Here is a 16,033-nt window from a genome sequence, read left to right on the forward strand (position 1 = left end):
ATTTTTATTTTTATTTTTTTTTATTTTTTTTTTTGAGATGGGGTCTCTGTTGCCCAGGCCAGAGTACAGTGCAGCAATCAAGGCTCACTGCAACCTCTACCTCTCAGTTCAGGCGATCCTCTAACCTCAGCCTCGCAAGTAGCTGGGACCACAGGTGCATGGCCAGCTAATTTTTTGCAGTTTTTGGTAGAGACAGGGTTTCACCATGTCAGTCCGGTTGGTCTTAAACTCCTGAGTTCAAGTGATCCACCTGCCTCAGCCTCCCAAAGTACTGGGATTACAAGCATGAACCACCATGCCCAGCCCTTTTGTATTTTTCTAGTTTAGGGTGTTCTGAGCTTCTTGGATCTTTAAGTTGATGTTTTTCATCAAATTTGGAAAAAATTTCAGCCAAAGTCACTGATGTTCATTTAGCTTAATTATTACTATTTTTTAACTCTGCTTCTGTTTGGATCATTTCTATTGACCTGTATTCAAGTTAACTGATAGTTCCTACTACTGTGCGATATACTGTTAAAGCAATCATGTGAACTTTTGTTTTTGAAAGGAATGCCTTTTATTCAAAAAGTCCAATTTAGGTTTCTTGGTACTAAGTATAAAGGGTGCCTTGACCTTTCCATAAAAACATTTAAATGTTACTGTCTCTGAAAAAACAGTTTTAGAATATGAAACCTTTATCCTCAAGATTTCTATGAATACGAAACCCTCAAGGAGGAAAAACATCACCAGCTTAATTATTTCTATAAAGTATCTTCCTTGTTTGCTTTTCATGTTGCTATGAGAAAAGATAACAATACTGTTTTCAAAAAATGACAACAATAGATGATTTCATGAAACTTGCTTTTGATTTTTTGTCTACCTAATGCCTCAGTTCAGAGGTCAAAGATGAATATAGGATTATATATTATCCTTCCATGTTGATGGTTACAAGATCTGCTAGGAGAGCAAATACAGTTGAAAAGATGCTGTTGGTGATTATTACCCTACACTGACTTCGCAAAGGTTCTTATAATTAGGAGAGGAAGCCAAAAGACACTTAATTCTACATATATAATCAACACATATATTCAATGGTAAAAAACACACATGAAATCTACTTTCTAAATAAAATTTTAAGTGTACATTACAGTATTGTTTACCATATTCATACTGTTGTACAGTAGATATTTAGAACTTACTCATCTCGTATAACTCAAACTGTGTATCCACTGAACAGCAGCTCTCCATTTATCCCTCTCCACAGATCCTGGCAATCATTCTTCTACCTTCTGCTTCTGTGAGTTTGACTATTTTAGATATATGCCATATAAGTGGAATCATATAGTATTTGTCCTTCTATGACTGGCTTATTTCATCTAGTGTAATGTCCTGTAGGCTCATCATGTTGTAGAATATGACAAGATTTTCTTCTTCTTTAAGGCTAATATTCCATTGTATGTATGTACCACATTTTCTTTATTCATTCATCTGTCTGCAGATATTTAGGTTGTGTAGAAGGTTTTAGTTTGATGCGGTATCACTTATGCATTTTTGCCTTTATTACCTACGCCTTTCATGTCATATTCAAGAATTCATTGCTACGACCAATGTTACAAAGCTCTTCACCTATATTTTCTTCTGGAAGTTTTACAGTTTTAGGTCTTACATTTAATTTTTAAATGCATTTTGAATTTACTGTCACATATTGTGTAAGATAATACAAATAGCCAATAGTTATATGAAAATAACATCACTAATTAACATCACTAATTATCAGGGAAATGCAGAAGAAACTACAATGAGATATCACCTCATACCTGTTAGGATGGCCATTATAAAAAACAAAACAAACAAACAAAAACAGAAAATAACAAGTGTTGATGAGGATGTGGAGAAATTGGAATCAAATTGGTGGGAATGTAAAATGGTACAGCTGCGATGGAAAACGGCACTAAGGTTCATCAAAAAATGAAAAATAGAATCCATATAGTCTACACTTTAAAATTTTTTCTTACTAAATTATTAATTTACCATTATGTTCTAAATGTTTTCAATTTGATTTCACATTTCGGCCAGATAATATTTTGTTGTAGAAATACATTGTAGATGTAGGTGTCAGTAGACTATCCCTACTCTTCAGTTGTGGCAATCAAAAAGTCCACAGACATTGCCAGATATCCCTGGGGGACAATATTACTCCTAGTTGAGAGCCTGTTTTATTTATTTATTTATTTATTTATTTATTTTGAGATGAAGTCTCACTCTGTCGCCCAGGCTGGAGTGCAGTGGCGCGATCTCGGCTCACTGTAAGCTCCGCCTCCCGGGTTCATGTCATTCTCCTGCCTCAGTCTCCCGAGTAGCTGGGACTACAGGCGCCTGCCACCACGCACAGCTAATTTTTTGTAATTTTTTTTTTTTTGGTAGAGATGGGGTTTCACCGTGGTCTCAATCTCCTGACCTCGTGATACGCCCTTCTGACTCACAATGAGATTACTATTAACTAACGTTAAGAACATTCACACATACTGCTAAGTAGTATCTCCCGTATTTTGTATGTTTTTGTTGATTTTTGTAAATTCAAAGATAGAAACGTATTTTCCTACTAATTACAATTCAGCGTAGTTGATTTTCAATACAAAGTTTTGTAGTAAGAAATCTACACTATAAAACTGATTTTAAAAGAAAAACAAACCTACTAAAATACTGAACTGAAAATCAGATATAACAATCACTTGTTTCATCTCTCATTGAAACAATGTACTTTCAATGTATCTCTTCATTCTGTAGCTCTCTCATTTCTTTTAAAAAGTCTGTCTATAATAACAGACAAAGTCTCCTATTAAATGTCAGTCCTTGTACCTGTGCTCTGATTCCCATTCCTTCTCACTTTCTTAAGAGTTTTGTTCCTTTAGTTAACCCCTCTCTCACTTATTCTCAATCTCTTTTCTATGGATCATTCTGTATTCACATAAATTAAAAATTTGCTCTTTTCTCTAAAATTTAAAAAACTCCAAACTGCTCCTTTTAACATCTTACCCCAATCCAGTTATTAATCTATTTTTTGGCACCCCTTCATAACCAAATATCTTTAAAGAGGTATTCAGTTGTGCTGTTTCCTCACCTGCTGCTCTTCAGTTTAACAATATTTTGGCTTCTATATCATTGCTTTTCTAAAATTGCTTTTTAAAGGGTCACTAACAACTTTCGCAGAGCCAGACACACTCTAATCACTTTCCTGAACCTATCCTACTTAGCTTATCTGCAGTATCTGATGGAGTTTACTACTTCTTGAAACATTCCCCAGTTTTTGTTTGTTTGTCTGTTTTTTCTTCTGTGAAGGTCTTTTCCTTTTTCTCTTCTCCCTGGCAACTCCTCTTCTTCCTGAAATTAAATGTCGAAATTTCTGACATCTCTATCCACAAGTCTCTTTTTCTTCCCTACTTCCTTCTGTCTCTCTCTCGCTTTCTCTTTTTCTCTCTTGTCATCTTCCTTCTCCTCTTCCTCCTTCCCCTCCTCTTCTTCTAGGTAATTTCATTTATTCCCATGCCATTACATACCACCTATATGCTAAAGACTCAAATTATTGCCCTAGACCTCTCATCTGATATTCAGACTTACTTGTCCACTTGGCATGTCCATTTATACAACAGACATAATAAAATTTAACATGTCTAAAACTGAACTCTTTATTTCCTACCACCACATGCCCCCTCCTATCTCAAACTTCTTCACCTTTGTGAAAAATATCATCACAATCAGTGGCTCAAGCCAAAATCTGGGAATAATCTTTGATTCCACTCTCTTATCTCTCACACTGAATTATAATCAGTAGCTCTGTAAATGCTAATTATTTCTGAATCTATCCTTTTTTCTCCAACAGCATTGCTATCACCCTAGTCAAGGCCACTTTCATTTCCTGCTGGAGTGCAATACTCGCCTTCTAATGGGTACACCAGCTTGCTTTCCTTTTTGGTTCCACAATATTTTCTTCACACAGCAGTGTAGATATTTTCAGTCATAAATCAAAGCATATCATTCCCCTGCTTAAATTAAAATAGAATTTCTTATAATTACTTCAGAAGCTTTTATGATCTTGTCCTTACTCATCTCTACAACAAAATCTTCACTCATTTTTTCTCTTCTGCACAACACTGTCAGCTTCCTTGCATTCTTTCTGTTTCTAGATGATATAGTTAAGCCCTTTACTATCTTAGAACCTTCTATTTCATTTATTTATTTATTTTTTGAGGCAGAGTTTTGCTCTTGTTGCCCAGGCTGGAGTGCAATGGCACCATCTCGGCTCAATGTAACCTCCGCCTCCCAGGTTCAAGTGATTCTCCTGCCTCAGTCTCCCAAGTAGCTGGGATTACAGGCGCCCACCAATACACCCGGCTAATTTTTTGTATTTTTAGTAGAGACAGGGTTTCACCATATTGGCCAGGCTGGTCTCAAACTCCTGACCTCAGGTGATCCACCCGCCTCGCCCTCCCAAAGTGCTGGGATTACAGGCATGAGCCATGGCACCCGGCCTAGAACCTTCTTATAAGCTGTTCACTCTGTCTGGAATGTGCTTTTCCCTGCTCTTCTTTGAGTTAGTTCTTCTTTTAAAAAATAGGCTTGTTAAGGTTTAATTAATATGTTTATAAAATGTACTATTGGAATACATTTTGACATATGTATACAGCCATAAAACCATCTCTGCAATTAACATAATAAACACATCTGTCATGCCCAAGAGTTTCTTTGTGCCCTCTTGTAACCCTCTCTTCCAGCCCTCATCACATGTGTCCCTTCCCATTCCCAGGCAATTACTAATCTGCTTTCTGACACTATGCATTTGTTTTCATTTCCTGGAATTCTATATAAATGGAATCATACAGTAATGTATCCTTTTTTTTCCTGATTATTTTTACTCACTACAATTATTTTGGATTCATCCATGTTGTAGCATTAATCAATAGTATATTCCCTTTTATTGTGTAGTAGAGCACCATTGTTTGGATTTGCCAGAATTTGTTTATCCATTTACTTAACAAAAATTTGAGTTGTTTTAGTTTTAAAAATTTTTAATTTTTTTTTCATTTTAATAGGTTTTTGGGTAACAAGTGGTGTTTATTTACATGGGTAAGTAATGGTGATTCCTGAGATTTTAGTGCACCCATAACCAAGCAGTGTGCACTGTACCCAATGTGTCATCTTTTATCCCTCACCTGCCTCTCATCCTTTTCCTTGAGTCCCCAAAGTCCACTGTATCATTCTTATGCCTTTGCATCCTCATACTTAGCTCCCACTTATAAGTGAGAACTTACAATGTTTGGTTTTCCATTCCTGAGTTACTTCACTTAGAATAATGGTCTCCAACTCCATCCAGGTTGCTGCAAATGCTATTATTTCATTACTTTTTATGGCTGAGTAGTATTCCATGATATATCACATTTTCTTTATCCACTCGTTGATTGATGGGCATTTGGGTTGGTTCCATATTACTGCAATTGTGAATTGTGCTGCTATAAACATGCATGTGCAAGTGTCTTTTTCATATAATGACTTCTTTTCCTCTGGGTAGGTACCCAGTGGTGGGATTGCTGGATCAAATGGTAGATCTACTTTTAGTTCTTTAAGGGATCTTCATACTGTTTTCCATAGTAGTTGTAGTAGTTTACATTCCCACTAGCAGTGTGAAAGGGTTCCCTTTTCACTACATCCATGCTAACATGTATTATTTTTGATTTTTAAATCATGGCCATTCTTGCAGGAGAAAGATGGTATTGCATTGTGGTTTTGATTTGCATTTCCCTGATAATTAGTGATACTGAGCATTTTTACATGTTTTTTGGCCATTTGTGTATTTTCTTTTGAGAATTGTCTATTCATGTCTTTAATCCACTTTTTGATGGAATTATTTGATTTTTTTTCTCACTGATTTGAGTTCCTTATAGATTCTAGATATTGGTCCTTGTCAGATGCATAGTTTGTGAAAATTTTCTCCCACTCTATGGGTTGTCTTTTTACTGATTATTTATTTTGCTGTGAGGAAGTTTTTAGTTTAATTAAGTTCCATCTATTTATCTTTGTTTTTGCTGCATTTGCTTTTGGGTTGTTGGTCATAAAGTCTATATTTAAGTCAATGTCTAGACAGGTTTTTCCAATGTTATCTTCAGAATTTCTATAGTTTCAGGTCTTAGATTTAAGTCTTTGATTCATCCTGAATTGATTTTTGTATAAGGGGAGAGATGACGATTCAGTTTCATTTTTCTACATGTGGCTTGTCAATTATGTCAGGATCATTTATTAAATAGGGTGTCCTTTCCTCACTTTATATTATTGTTCGCTTTGTTGATCAGTTGGCTGCAAGTATTTGGCTTTATTTCTGGGCTCTCTATTTGTTCCATTGGTCTATGTGCCTCTCTTTGTATCAGTACCATGAGGTTTTGGTAATGATAGCTTGGTAGTGTAGTTGAAGTCAAGAAATGTGATGCCTCCAGATTTTTTCTTTTTGCTTAGTCTTGCTTTGACTATGTGGGCTTTTTTGGTTCTGTGTGAATGAATTTTAGAATTGTTTTTTCTAGTTTTGTGAAGAATAATGATGGTATTTTGATGGAAATTCCATTGAATTTGTAGATTACTTTTGATAGTATGGTCATTTTCACAATATTGATTCTACCCATCCATGAGCATGGGATGTATTTTCATTTTTTTGTGTTGTCCATTATTTATTTCAGCAGTGTTTTGTAGTTTTCCTTGTAAAGATCTTTCACCTCCTTAGTTATGTAAATTCCTAAGTATTTTATTTTATTTTATTATAGCTGTTGTAAAAGGGGTTGAGTTCTTAATTTGATTCTCAGCTTCGTCACTGTTGGTATACAGCAGTGCTATTGATTTGTGTACATTGATTTTGTATCCTAAAACTTTACCAAATACACTTATCAGATCTATGTGCTTTTTGGATGTGTCTTTAGGGTATTCTAAGCGTACAATCATATCATTGGCAAACAGCAACAGTTGGATTTCCTCTTTACTGATTTGTATGCCCTTTATTTATTTTGTCTGGTTGTTGTGGCTAAGACTTCCAGTACTGTGTTGACTAGAAGTGGTGAAAGTGGGCATCTTTGTTCCTTTCTAATTCTCAGGAGAAATGTTTTCAGCTTTCCCCCATTCCGTATAATGTTGGCTGTAAATTTGTCATAGATGGCTTTTATTACCCTTAGTTGTTTTCCTTCTATGCTGATTTTGCTGAGGCTTTTAATCATAAAGTGATGATGAATTTTATCAAATGCTTTTTCTGCATCTATTGAGATGATCATATGATTTTAAATTTTGTTTATGTGATATATCACATTTATCGACTTGTGTATGTTAAACCATCCCTGCATCCCTGGTATGAAACCCACTTGATTGTGGTGGATTATCTTCTTGATATGCTGTTAGATTTGGTTAGCTAGTATTTCGTTGAGGATTTTTGCACCTACGTTCATCAGTGATATCAGTCTGTAGTTTTCTTTTTTTTGTTATATCCTTTCTTGGTTTTGGTATTAGGGTGATATTGGCTTCATAGAATGATTTGGGGGAGGATTCCCTCTTTATCTTTTGGAATAGTTTCAAATACTTTTAATGGGATTGGTACCAATTCTTTTTTGAATGTCTGATAGAATTCAGCTGTGAATCCATCTTGTCCTGCACTTTCCTTTGTTGACAATTTTTAAAATTACCATTTCAATCTCACTGCTTGTTATTGGTTGGTTCAGAGTTTCTATTTCTTCTTGGTTTAATCCAGGAGGGTTGTATATTTCCAGGAATTTATCCATCTTCTCTAGGTTTTCTAGCTTGTGTGCATAAAGGTGATGATAGTAGTCTTGAATGACCTTTTGTATTTCTATTGTATTGGTTGTAATATTTCCCTTTTGTTTCTAATTGAGTTTATTTGGATCTTCTTTCCTTGGTTAATCTCACTAATGTCCTGTCAATTTTGTTCATCTTTTCAAAGAACCACCTTTTGATTCATTTATCTTTTGTATTTTTTGTTTGTTTCAATTTCATTTAGTTCTGTTCTGATCTTTGCTATTTCTTTTTTTCTGCTGGGTTTGGGTTTGTTCTTGTTTCTCTAGTTCCTTGAGGTGTGACCTTAGATTGTCTATTTGTGCTCTTTCAGACTTTTTGATGTAGGCATTTAATGCTATGAACTCTCCTCTTAGCACTGCTTTTGCTATATCCCAGAGGTTTTGATAGGTTGTGTCACTATTATCATTCAGTTCAAAGAATTTTTAAATTTCCATCTTGATTTCATTATTGACCCAACTATCATTCAGGGGCAGATTATTTAATTTCTATGTATTTGCAGGGTTTTGAGAGTTCCTTTTGGAGTTGATTCCACTGTGTGAATTTTATTCCACTGTGATCTGAGAGAGTACTTGATATAATGTCGACTTTTAAAAATTTATTGAGACTTGTTTTGTGGCCTATCATATAGTCTATCCTAGTTAATCTTCCATGTGCTCATGAATAGAACGTATATTCTGCAGTTGTTGGGTAGAATGTTTTATAAATATCTGTTAAGTCCATTTGTTCCAGGGTATACTTTAAGTCCATTGTTTCTTTGTTGACTTTCTGTCTTGATGATCTGTCTAGTGCTGTCAGTGGAGCACTGAAGTACCCCACTATTATTGTGTTGCTATCTCATTTCTTAGGTCTAGTAGTAATTGCTTTATAAATTTGGGATCTCCGGTGTTAGATGTATATAAATCTAGAATTGTGATATTTTCCTGTTGGACTAGTCCTTTTATCATTATTTAATGTCCTTTCTTGTCTTTTTAAACTATTGTTGCTTTAAAGTCTGTTTTGTCCGATATAAGAATAACTACTCCAGTTCACTTTTGGTGTCCATTTGCATGGAATGTGTTTTTCTACTCCGTTACCTTAACTTTATGTGAGTCCTTATGTATTAGGCGAGTCTCTTGAAGAGAATAGATACTTGGTTGGTGAACTGCATGTTGTGGGAATTTGGTGTCCAGATTATTTAGTCACCCAGTAATAAGTATAGTAACTGATAAGTATTTTTTAAATCCTCTCCCCGCTCTCACACTCCACTCTCAAGTAGGCCCCAGTGTCTGTTGTTCACTTCTTTATGTCCATGTGACATAGGACCTGACAAAGATTTCATGATGAAGATGCCAAAAGCAATTACAACAAAAACAAAAATTGACAAATGGGACCTAATCAAACTAAACAGCTTGTGCACAGCTATAAAAACTATCAACAGAGTATACAGACAATATTTGGGATAGGAGAAAATATTTGCAAATTATGCATTCAATGAAGGTTTAATACTCAGAATCTATAAGAAATGTAAACAAATTTGTAACAAAAAAACCCGATTTCATTAAAGAGTAGGCAAAGGACATAAATAGACACCTTTCTAAAGAAGATAAACATGCAGCCAACAAGCATATGAAAAATGCTCAACACCTCCAATCATTAGAGAAATGGAAATCAAAACCACAATGAGATCCATCTCACACCAGTCAGAATGTCCATTATTACAAAGTCAAAAAATAACAGATGTTGGAGAGACTGTAGAGAAAAGATAATGCTTACACACTGTTGGTAAGAGTGTATATTAGTTCAGCCATTGGGGAAATCACTATGGCAATTTCTCAAAGAACTTAAAACAAAATTATCACTCAACCCAGCAATCCCACTATTATGTATATACCCAAAGAAATATAACTTGTAGTTTACCATAAAAACACATGCGTGCATATGTTTACTACAGCACTATCTACAATGGCAAAAACATGGAACCAATCCAAATGCCCATCAACAGTAGACTGGATTAAGAAAATGTGGTACATATACACCATGGAACATTACACAGCCATAAAAAAGAATGAAATCATGTAATCTGCAGCAACATGAATAGAGCTGAAGGCCATTATTCTAAGTCAACTAATGCAAGAAGAGATTCTTTTTAAAAGCTGTTTTGGCTACTCTAAATCCTTTGAATTTCTGTATGAACTTTAGAATCAGTTTGTCGTTCCTACAAGAGCATCTGCTGGATTTTTATTGGGATTTAGCATTGAAACTACAAATCAATTTGGAGTGAACTGCCATCTTAATAAAATTGAGTTTTGTGAGACATAAACTTGGTGTAACTATTTATTTAAGTCTTCTTAACTTTTCTCAGCAATGTTTTCTGGTTTTCCATGTGTGGGTCTTTCATATCGGTTGTCTCATTTATGGCTAAGTACTTCTTATTTTTGATGATATTGTAAATGGTAATTTTAAATTTCAATTTCAGATTGTTGTATGCATATAGAAATACAATGGAATTTTGTATATTAACCTTATAGCCTGCACATTGTTAAACTCACATTATTAGTTCTAGTAGCTGTTTTTGGCAGATTTTATTAAGTTTTCTTCATAGACAATCATGTTTTCTGTGAACAAAGACTATTTACCTTCTTCTTCCTTTCCAATCTAGATAACTTTTATTTCTTATTCTTGCTTGACAACACTGTCTAAAATTTCCAGTACAATGTTGTTTTTTTTTTTTTGAGACGGAGTCTTGCTCTGGCGCCCAGGCTGGAGTGCAGTGGCGCGATCTCGGCTCACTGCAAGCTCCGCCTCCCGGGTTCATGCCATTCTCCTGCCTCAGCCTCCTGAGTAGCTGGGACTACAGGCGCCCACCACCGCGCCCGGCTAATTTTTTGTATTTTAGTAGAGATGGGGTTTCACCATGGTCTCGATCTCCTGACCTTGTGATCCGCCCGCCTCGGCCTCCCAAAGTGCTGGGATTACAGGCGTGAGCCACCGCGCCCGGCTACAATGTTAAATAGAAGTGGATGTGAGTTAAAAACTTTTTCTAGTTGGGGTAGTGGGAATGGCACTATTTCCTTTATTTGAGTGTTGGGCGTTTTTCCTTTAATCCTTTCAGATGGCTCTTTACCTGTTCCTGGATAGCTGCATCATATATATACTTTGATCAGCATTTTGCTCTAGGAGGAAACACTGTAGCTCTCTGAAATTCTTTTGTGAGCTGTAGATGCTTTAGTTCCTCTGGTTTCTCATCTTCACCTCCCAGCTTAAAAAGCACAGTGGTTTCCTCCTGGGCTTTCCCTCCCTTTGCTACATCCAGAAATTATCTTGAGATTAGTAAATGGGTATGATTGTTAGGTTTCCCATCTGTCCCATCACGTTTTTTTCATTGTTTGATATCCTGTGTCTTAAAAACCATTGTTTTCATTTATTTTGTCTATTTTGGGGGAATGGGTGTGGGGTTTTCAGGTAGGAGGTTAAATCTGGTACCTGTTACTCTATCTTTCTATCTTGGTTGGTAGTGAGAATCTAAAGCTTTGACTATTTCTTATCTTACAATACTTCACTTAAATGTTTCTGTGTTGGATAGGCCATTCTCTTATAACACCCTCAAAAATGGGTCCACCTTATCTCATTTTTCCCTGTCATTGCATTGCCACCTTTTTTCAATTATCTATGAATTTATTTATCTGTACATTACCTATTATAAATGAAAGGAAAAGACCATAACTATTTCACTCATCACTATATACTTAATGCCTAGAAAAATGTTTGACACAAGAGATGCTCAATAAAATATTATTTGAATGAATGAATTTTCCCCATTTATTGTTCACCATAATTTTGCTGATTTTTGTTTCTTAAAGGATTTCTTCTTTAATTTTTTTTGTTTACTTCTCCATTCTTGTCTTTCTGTTCATTTTAAAATACTTATTTGCCTTTCTTGGCTAGTTCTCTTATCATCCCCTTTTCTTTTATTTCTTCTTTATTTTTCAGGTATATTTAGGATCTGTTATCATCTCCCTGCCCTCTGAAAAGAAAGCGATAATAGGCCCGGGACTCTCCAAAGGATCCCTTGTTGCATAACTAGAAACTGATGCACAACTAGAAATTGATGCACAAGCAATGTAGACAATCCTCTACATTAAGCCTACTTTTCAAACTTCCCTTGATTCAAATGGCATAATATCAGTTTTTAAATAGCAAAATATTTGTGATTATCACAAGTAGAACTGTTACTAGGCAATGAGGCAGCAGCCTGAGTTTTAGCCCTAACTATTCCACAGATTGCTTATGATTCTGCAAGTTATTTAACCTCTCTGTGATGTGGGTTGGTTCATCTTTTATAATAATTATAGTAATGAACATTTATAGAATCACTTTTATTAACATTAACCCAGAAAAGTTCTACAACTCTCTAAGGGAGATAAAATTGCAATTTTACTTTATATATTAGAAGAAAGAAACTCAGAGTGATTAAATGCCTTGTTTAAGATTATAAATGTATGAAGTAGCTAATAAACGGAAAAGCTAAACCAATGTAAATCTGATCAGATGTCTGTTCTTTTCAAAGCATTTTCTGCTTCTAAAATCATAATCTGCAAAATATGAAAGTTTTCTTTCAACTACAAAATTTTATTATTCTATGATGTGAAAGTTTTGCAGATTGGTAATTTAAAGATTTGGGGAGGTCAGCTGCTTGGAGCCTAACCTATGGAATAAGTTGACCAGTAAAAGAGTCATTGATATAATTTCATTGATAGTGTGCAAAAACTGAGGTGTTTTCTGATTATAAAATAAAGGACTTGGTTTCCAATGTTCCTGAAACTTTTAAAAAGACACTTAGAGATCCAAGATTATACAGTGAAAAGCCTATCGAGTAACTTTAGTGTCAGATAGGCATAAGTTTGGGTCCCACTTATTCTGTGTGACTTTGAGAGACTAATTTCATTTTTTTTCAACTTCAATTTTCTCATGTGCAGAGAAATATACTAATATATACCAATCTGCCTCAAAGGGTTATAATCACTATTAGATAATATAACACTGAGTCAAATTGACTAGCAGAGTAGAACACATAATCAATGGAACTGGGTTCTATCACCCCAAATACGAACAATGCATATATGCTTTTCTGAAAGTTAGGAAACAATTCATGAAAAGGCTGAACAGTGTCTACTATAATAAAGTGAGACTACAGAAAGATAATCAGACTATATTATCCAATAGTTAAACTTCAAGTCAAATTTTCATAAAATGTATTTTGAAAAGCAATTGTAGGATATACCTTTGAGTGGTTAAAGAATCAATCCCTTTTCATAATATACAATAATGATCATTCAGAGAAGACTTTTAGGAAATCTGATTTTAAATCCTAGGGCTTGTCTGAGCCCCTGTGGAGCTCACTGGTAGAGATACAGAGGATTTCTTTAAGTCCTTCTACTTACTTGATTTTACTTCTGACTTAAAACGTTAGGTCTCTAGTTAGAAATTATGATTACTTTTGCAAAATTCTGGTGAACTCAGTACCTAGTTCTTCTCTCATATGTCAGCTTTGAAAAGTTCCCTGGCAGTTCATGTGAGAGAAAAAATGCCTGCTGCCATGCTCTGTCTATCCTACTGACATCATCATTTACTTACAGATCTTATGACTTTTGCTAGATATAGAGAATATAAATAATTTTAGATATGGTCTTGAGATTCTTGTCATGCATTTGGAAAGGTAGAGCATAAGTATAAAAGTAAGGAGCCATACAAATGAATCCAGGCTAAATGTCAACTAAATAGTTCAAGCAAGCCTGTACTGTGTACAAACCTGGACACTGGAAGCATTTAAATAAAGGAATTGGCACAACAGCGCTCTGATGGTGGTAGGAAAGGCTTACTATAGAAAGTGAACTTTTAGTAGGGCATTTCCAGAGAGGGAATAATATGAGTAAATCATAATGGTAGTAAGATACAAAAATTTGGCTTAAGAGGAGAATAGTGGAAAATCCATTTGAAAATGTTGATAGAAACTATACTTTAGAGGATCCTGAATGAAGGGTTTTTAAAAAAAAATTCTGAAGGAAATATAAGGAATATAAGAAAATATATTATTGAGATTTCTCAGAACTTTTTAAAACTTTACATCATGGCTGATACTATAGGATCCTGATGATCTAAGAGCCCATTTCTGCTCCTGATCTTCAGTCTCCAATTTAGCTTCTTACCATAAAATAATTACAAGTTTATGACGGAAAAATCAGAATATATTGTAAAGCTAAAAGAAGTCTATAAAATCCACAAAGTCATGTTCCAGAAACTTTTCTGTCTCTACACACACACACACACACACACACACACACACATACACACACACACAATGTAGGAGATCCTACCTTCAGAAGGCTAAACTGGGATTCTGAAGTCTGAATATGTGTATTAAACCACGCTGAGACTATTTACAGAAAGGTTTTGGCTGAAATCCTTTATGTGGTGCAGAGGATGGGTGTGAAAAAAAGGGCACAGAGCAGGAATCAGCAAATTTTTAATGTAAAGAATAGGATAGTAAACATTTCAGGCCTTGTGGCCATATAGTTTCTACTGCAGCTACTCAACTCTGCCATTGTAGTGTGAAAGCACTGAAGGACAATATATAAATGAATAATTGTGACTATGTCCCAATAAAACTTTATTACAGAAACTGAAATTTCATACAATTTTCAGATGTCAAGAAATATCATAGTTATCATAGTATCAAATAAGCTTCTGTTTTAGGAGCAGCAGAAGCCAACATAGACACCAATATTCTCACACATGGCAACAGGAACAGAGAGAGTGGGAAGGATTCCTAAAAGGGGGTGCTCTGCTAGAGTAGAAAACTAGAGAATATTTATGAGCAAAAATTACTCAACTTCTGGACACTCCCAAGAACATTTTGAGGATTTCACAGAGACTGACTTACGTAAGCTAAGGGCATAAACCAGTAAAGTTTTAGGTTATATTACTGATAAGATTCCATTAGTATCTATGAACTGGTGAGGTCTGAAGAAATTTAGGTTACAAACAACATATATGTGTGAGTGTGTGTATAAAATGTATATGTTACACAACTATAAGGCCATTTTTTTTACATATTGTAAAGCAGCCTGCTTTTTAACAGAATATATTAACATATGATAAACTTTTTTTATGTCAATAAATATTTACCCATAACATCACTAGTGTCATCTGTACCTCCAGTCACACACACTCTCACTCTTCATCCTTTCTATACCAGTTTTTATAATTGGTTACTCTAGACAACTTCAGATCTGTGTTTGCTACCATGGTAAATGTTGATCTTACTTACTCATTTACTTTTTACCTTAATTATCCTACTTTATAATGTTTGGGTGCCTTAAATCACCATAGAAATACGTGTTTGTATATTTTAATAAAAATCATCAGAAATCAGGAATACTTCGTTATCTACAAGAAATATAATTATTTAAAAGAAGCAAATGGTTAGTCCCTGGTTAGAATAGTACTATAAAATGGCCAAAGCATAAGGCTGCCAAAATAAGAAAGCATTGACTTATTACTTATACTGGTATCAGTAATAAGTTTTATTATTTACAGAGCATCATAGCTCTTCCTTCTCAAAATAAAAGACAGTGACTATTGGAATAGCAGGACATGGTCTGCATGGTGTGAAATAAACACAAAAACAATGGGTATGATTGAATGGGTACAGGACAATAATGGATTGAAATATTTCTATAAAAATTTTTATGAAAATTATCAGGTTGCACACCATAACAAAACAAAAATTTGCATGCATGCTGAATGTGTTTTAAGAAACACATTACTGAGCACTGATGTATGGATTTAACTCAAGCATTATGACTTAAAAAGGCTATTTGCCTAACCTTTATATAACTTACTCTGATAGGAAGTACGGATCCGTTTCGTTAAATCAGGATAAAAGTTAGACAGGCCACGCATGCAAAAGTTGTCTTTGGAACATGCCAGAACACCAGCATCAGCAGCAGGCAGAAGAAAGAGAAAAAAAGTCTAAAGTGAAAGGAAGTGATATCATACCAGAATCTAGAACAGCCAAGATGAAGAAATTGCAGCAAGATTAGGTAATTAAATTAGAGAGGAGATATTAATAAAATAAATCAATTATAAAGTAAGAGGTGATAGATGAATGATGAGAATGTGGTAATAATTTTAATCTTTATTTAAATATTTAATATAAAAATATTTATAAATATTT

General features: G+C 34.7%; 1 protein-coding gene across 1 annotated transcript in view; it reads right to left on the reverse strand.

Annotated features, from left to right (window-relative positions):
- STXBP5L (syntaxin binding protein 5L) overlaps positions 1-16,033 on the reverse strand; it is a 461,665-nt gene that overhangs the window by 113,207 nt on the left and 332,425 nt on the right. The window contains 1 exon segment of the mRNA XM_017891231.1: positions 15,699-15,770. Within this exon segment, the coding sequence (XP_017746720.1) occupies positions 15,699-15,770 (72 nt within the window).

The sequence above is a fragment of the Rhinopithecus bieti genome, unplaced genomic scaffold, assembly GCF_001698545.2.
Source record: "Rhinopithecus bieti isolate Rb0 unplaced genomic scaffold, ASM169854v2 scaffold_759, whole genome shotgun sequence".
Classification (NCBI taxonomy): domain Eukaryota; kingdom Metazoa; phylum Chordata; class Mammalia; order Primates; family Cercopithecidae; genus Rhinopithecus; species Rhinopithecus bieti.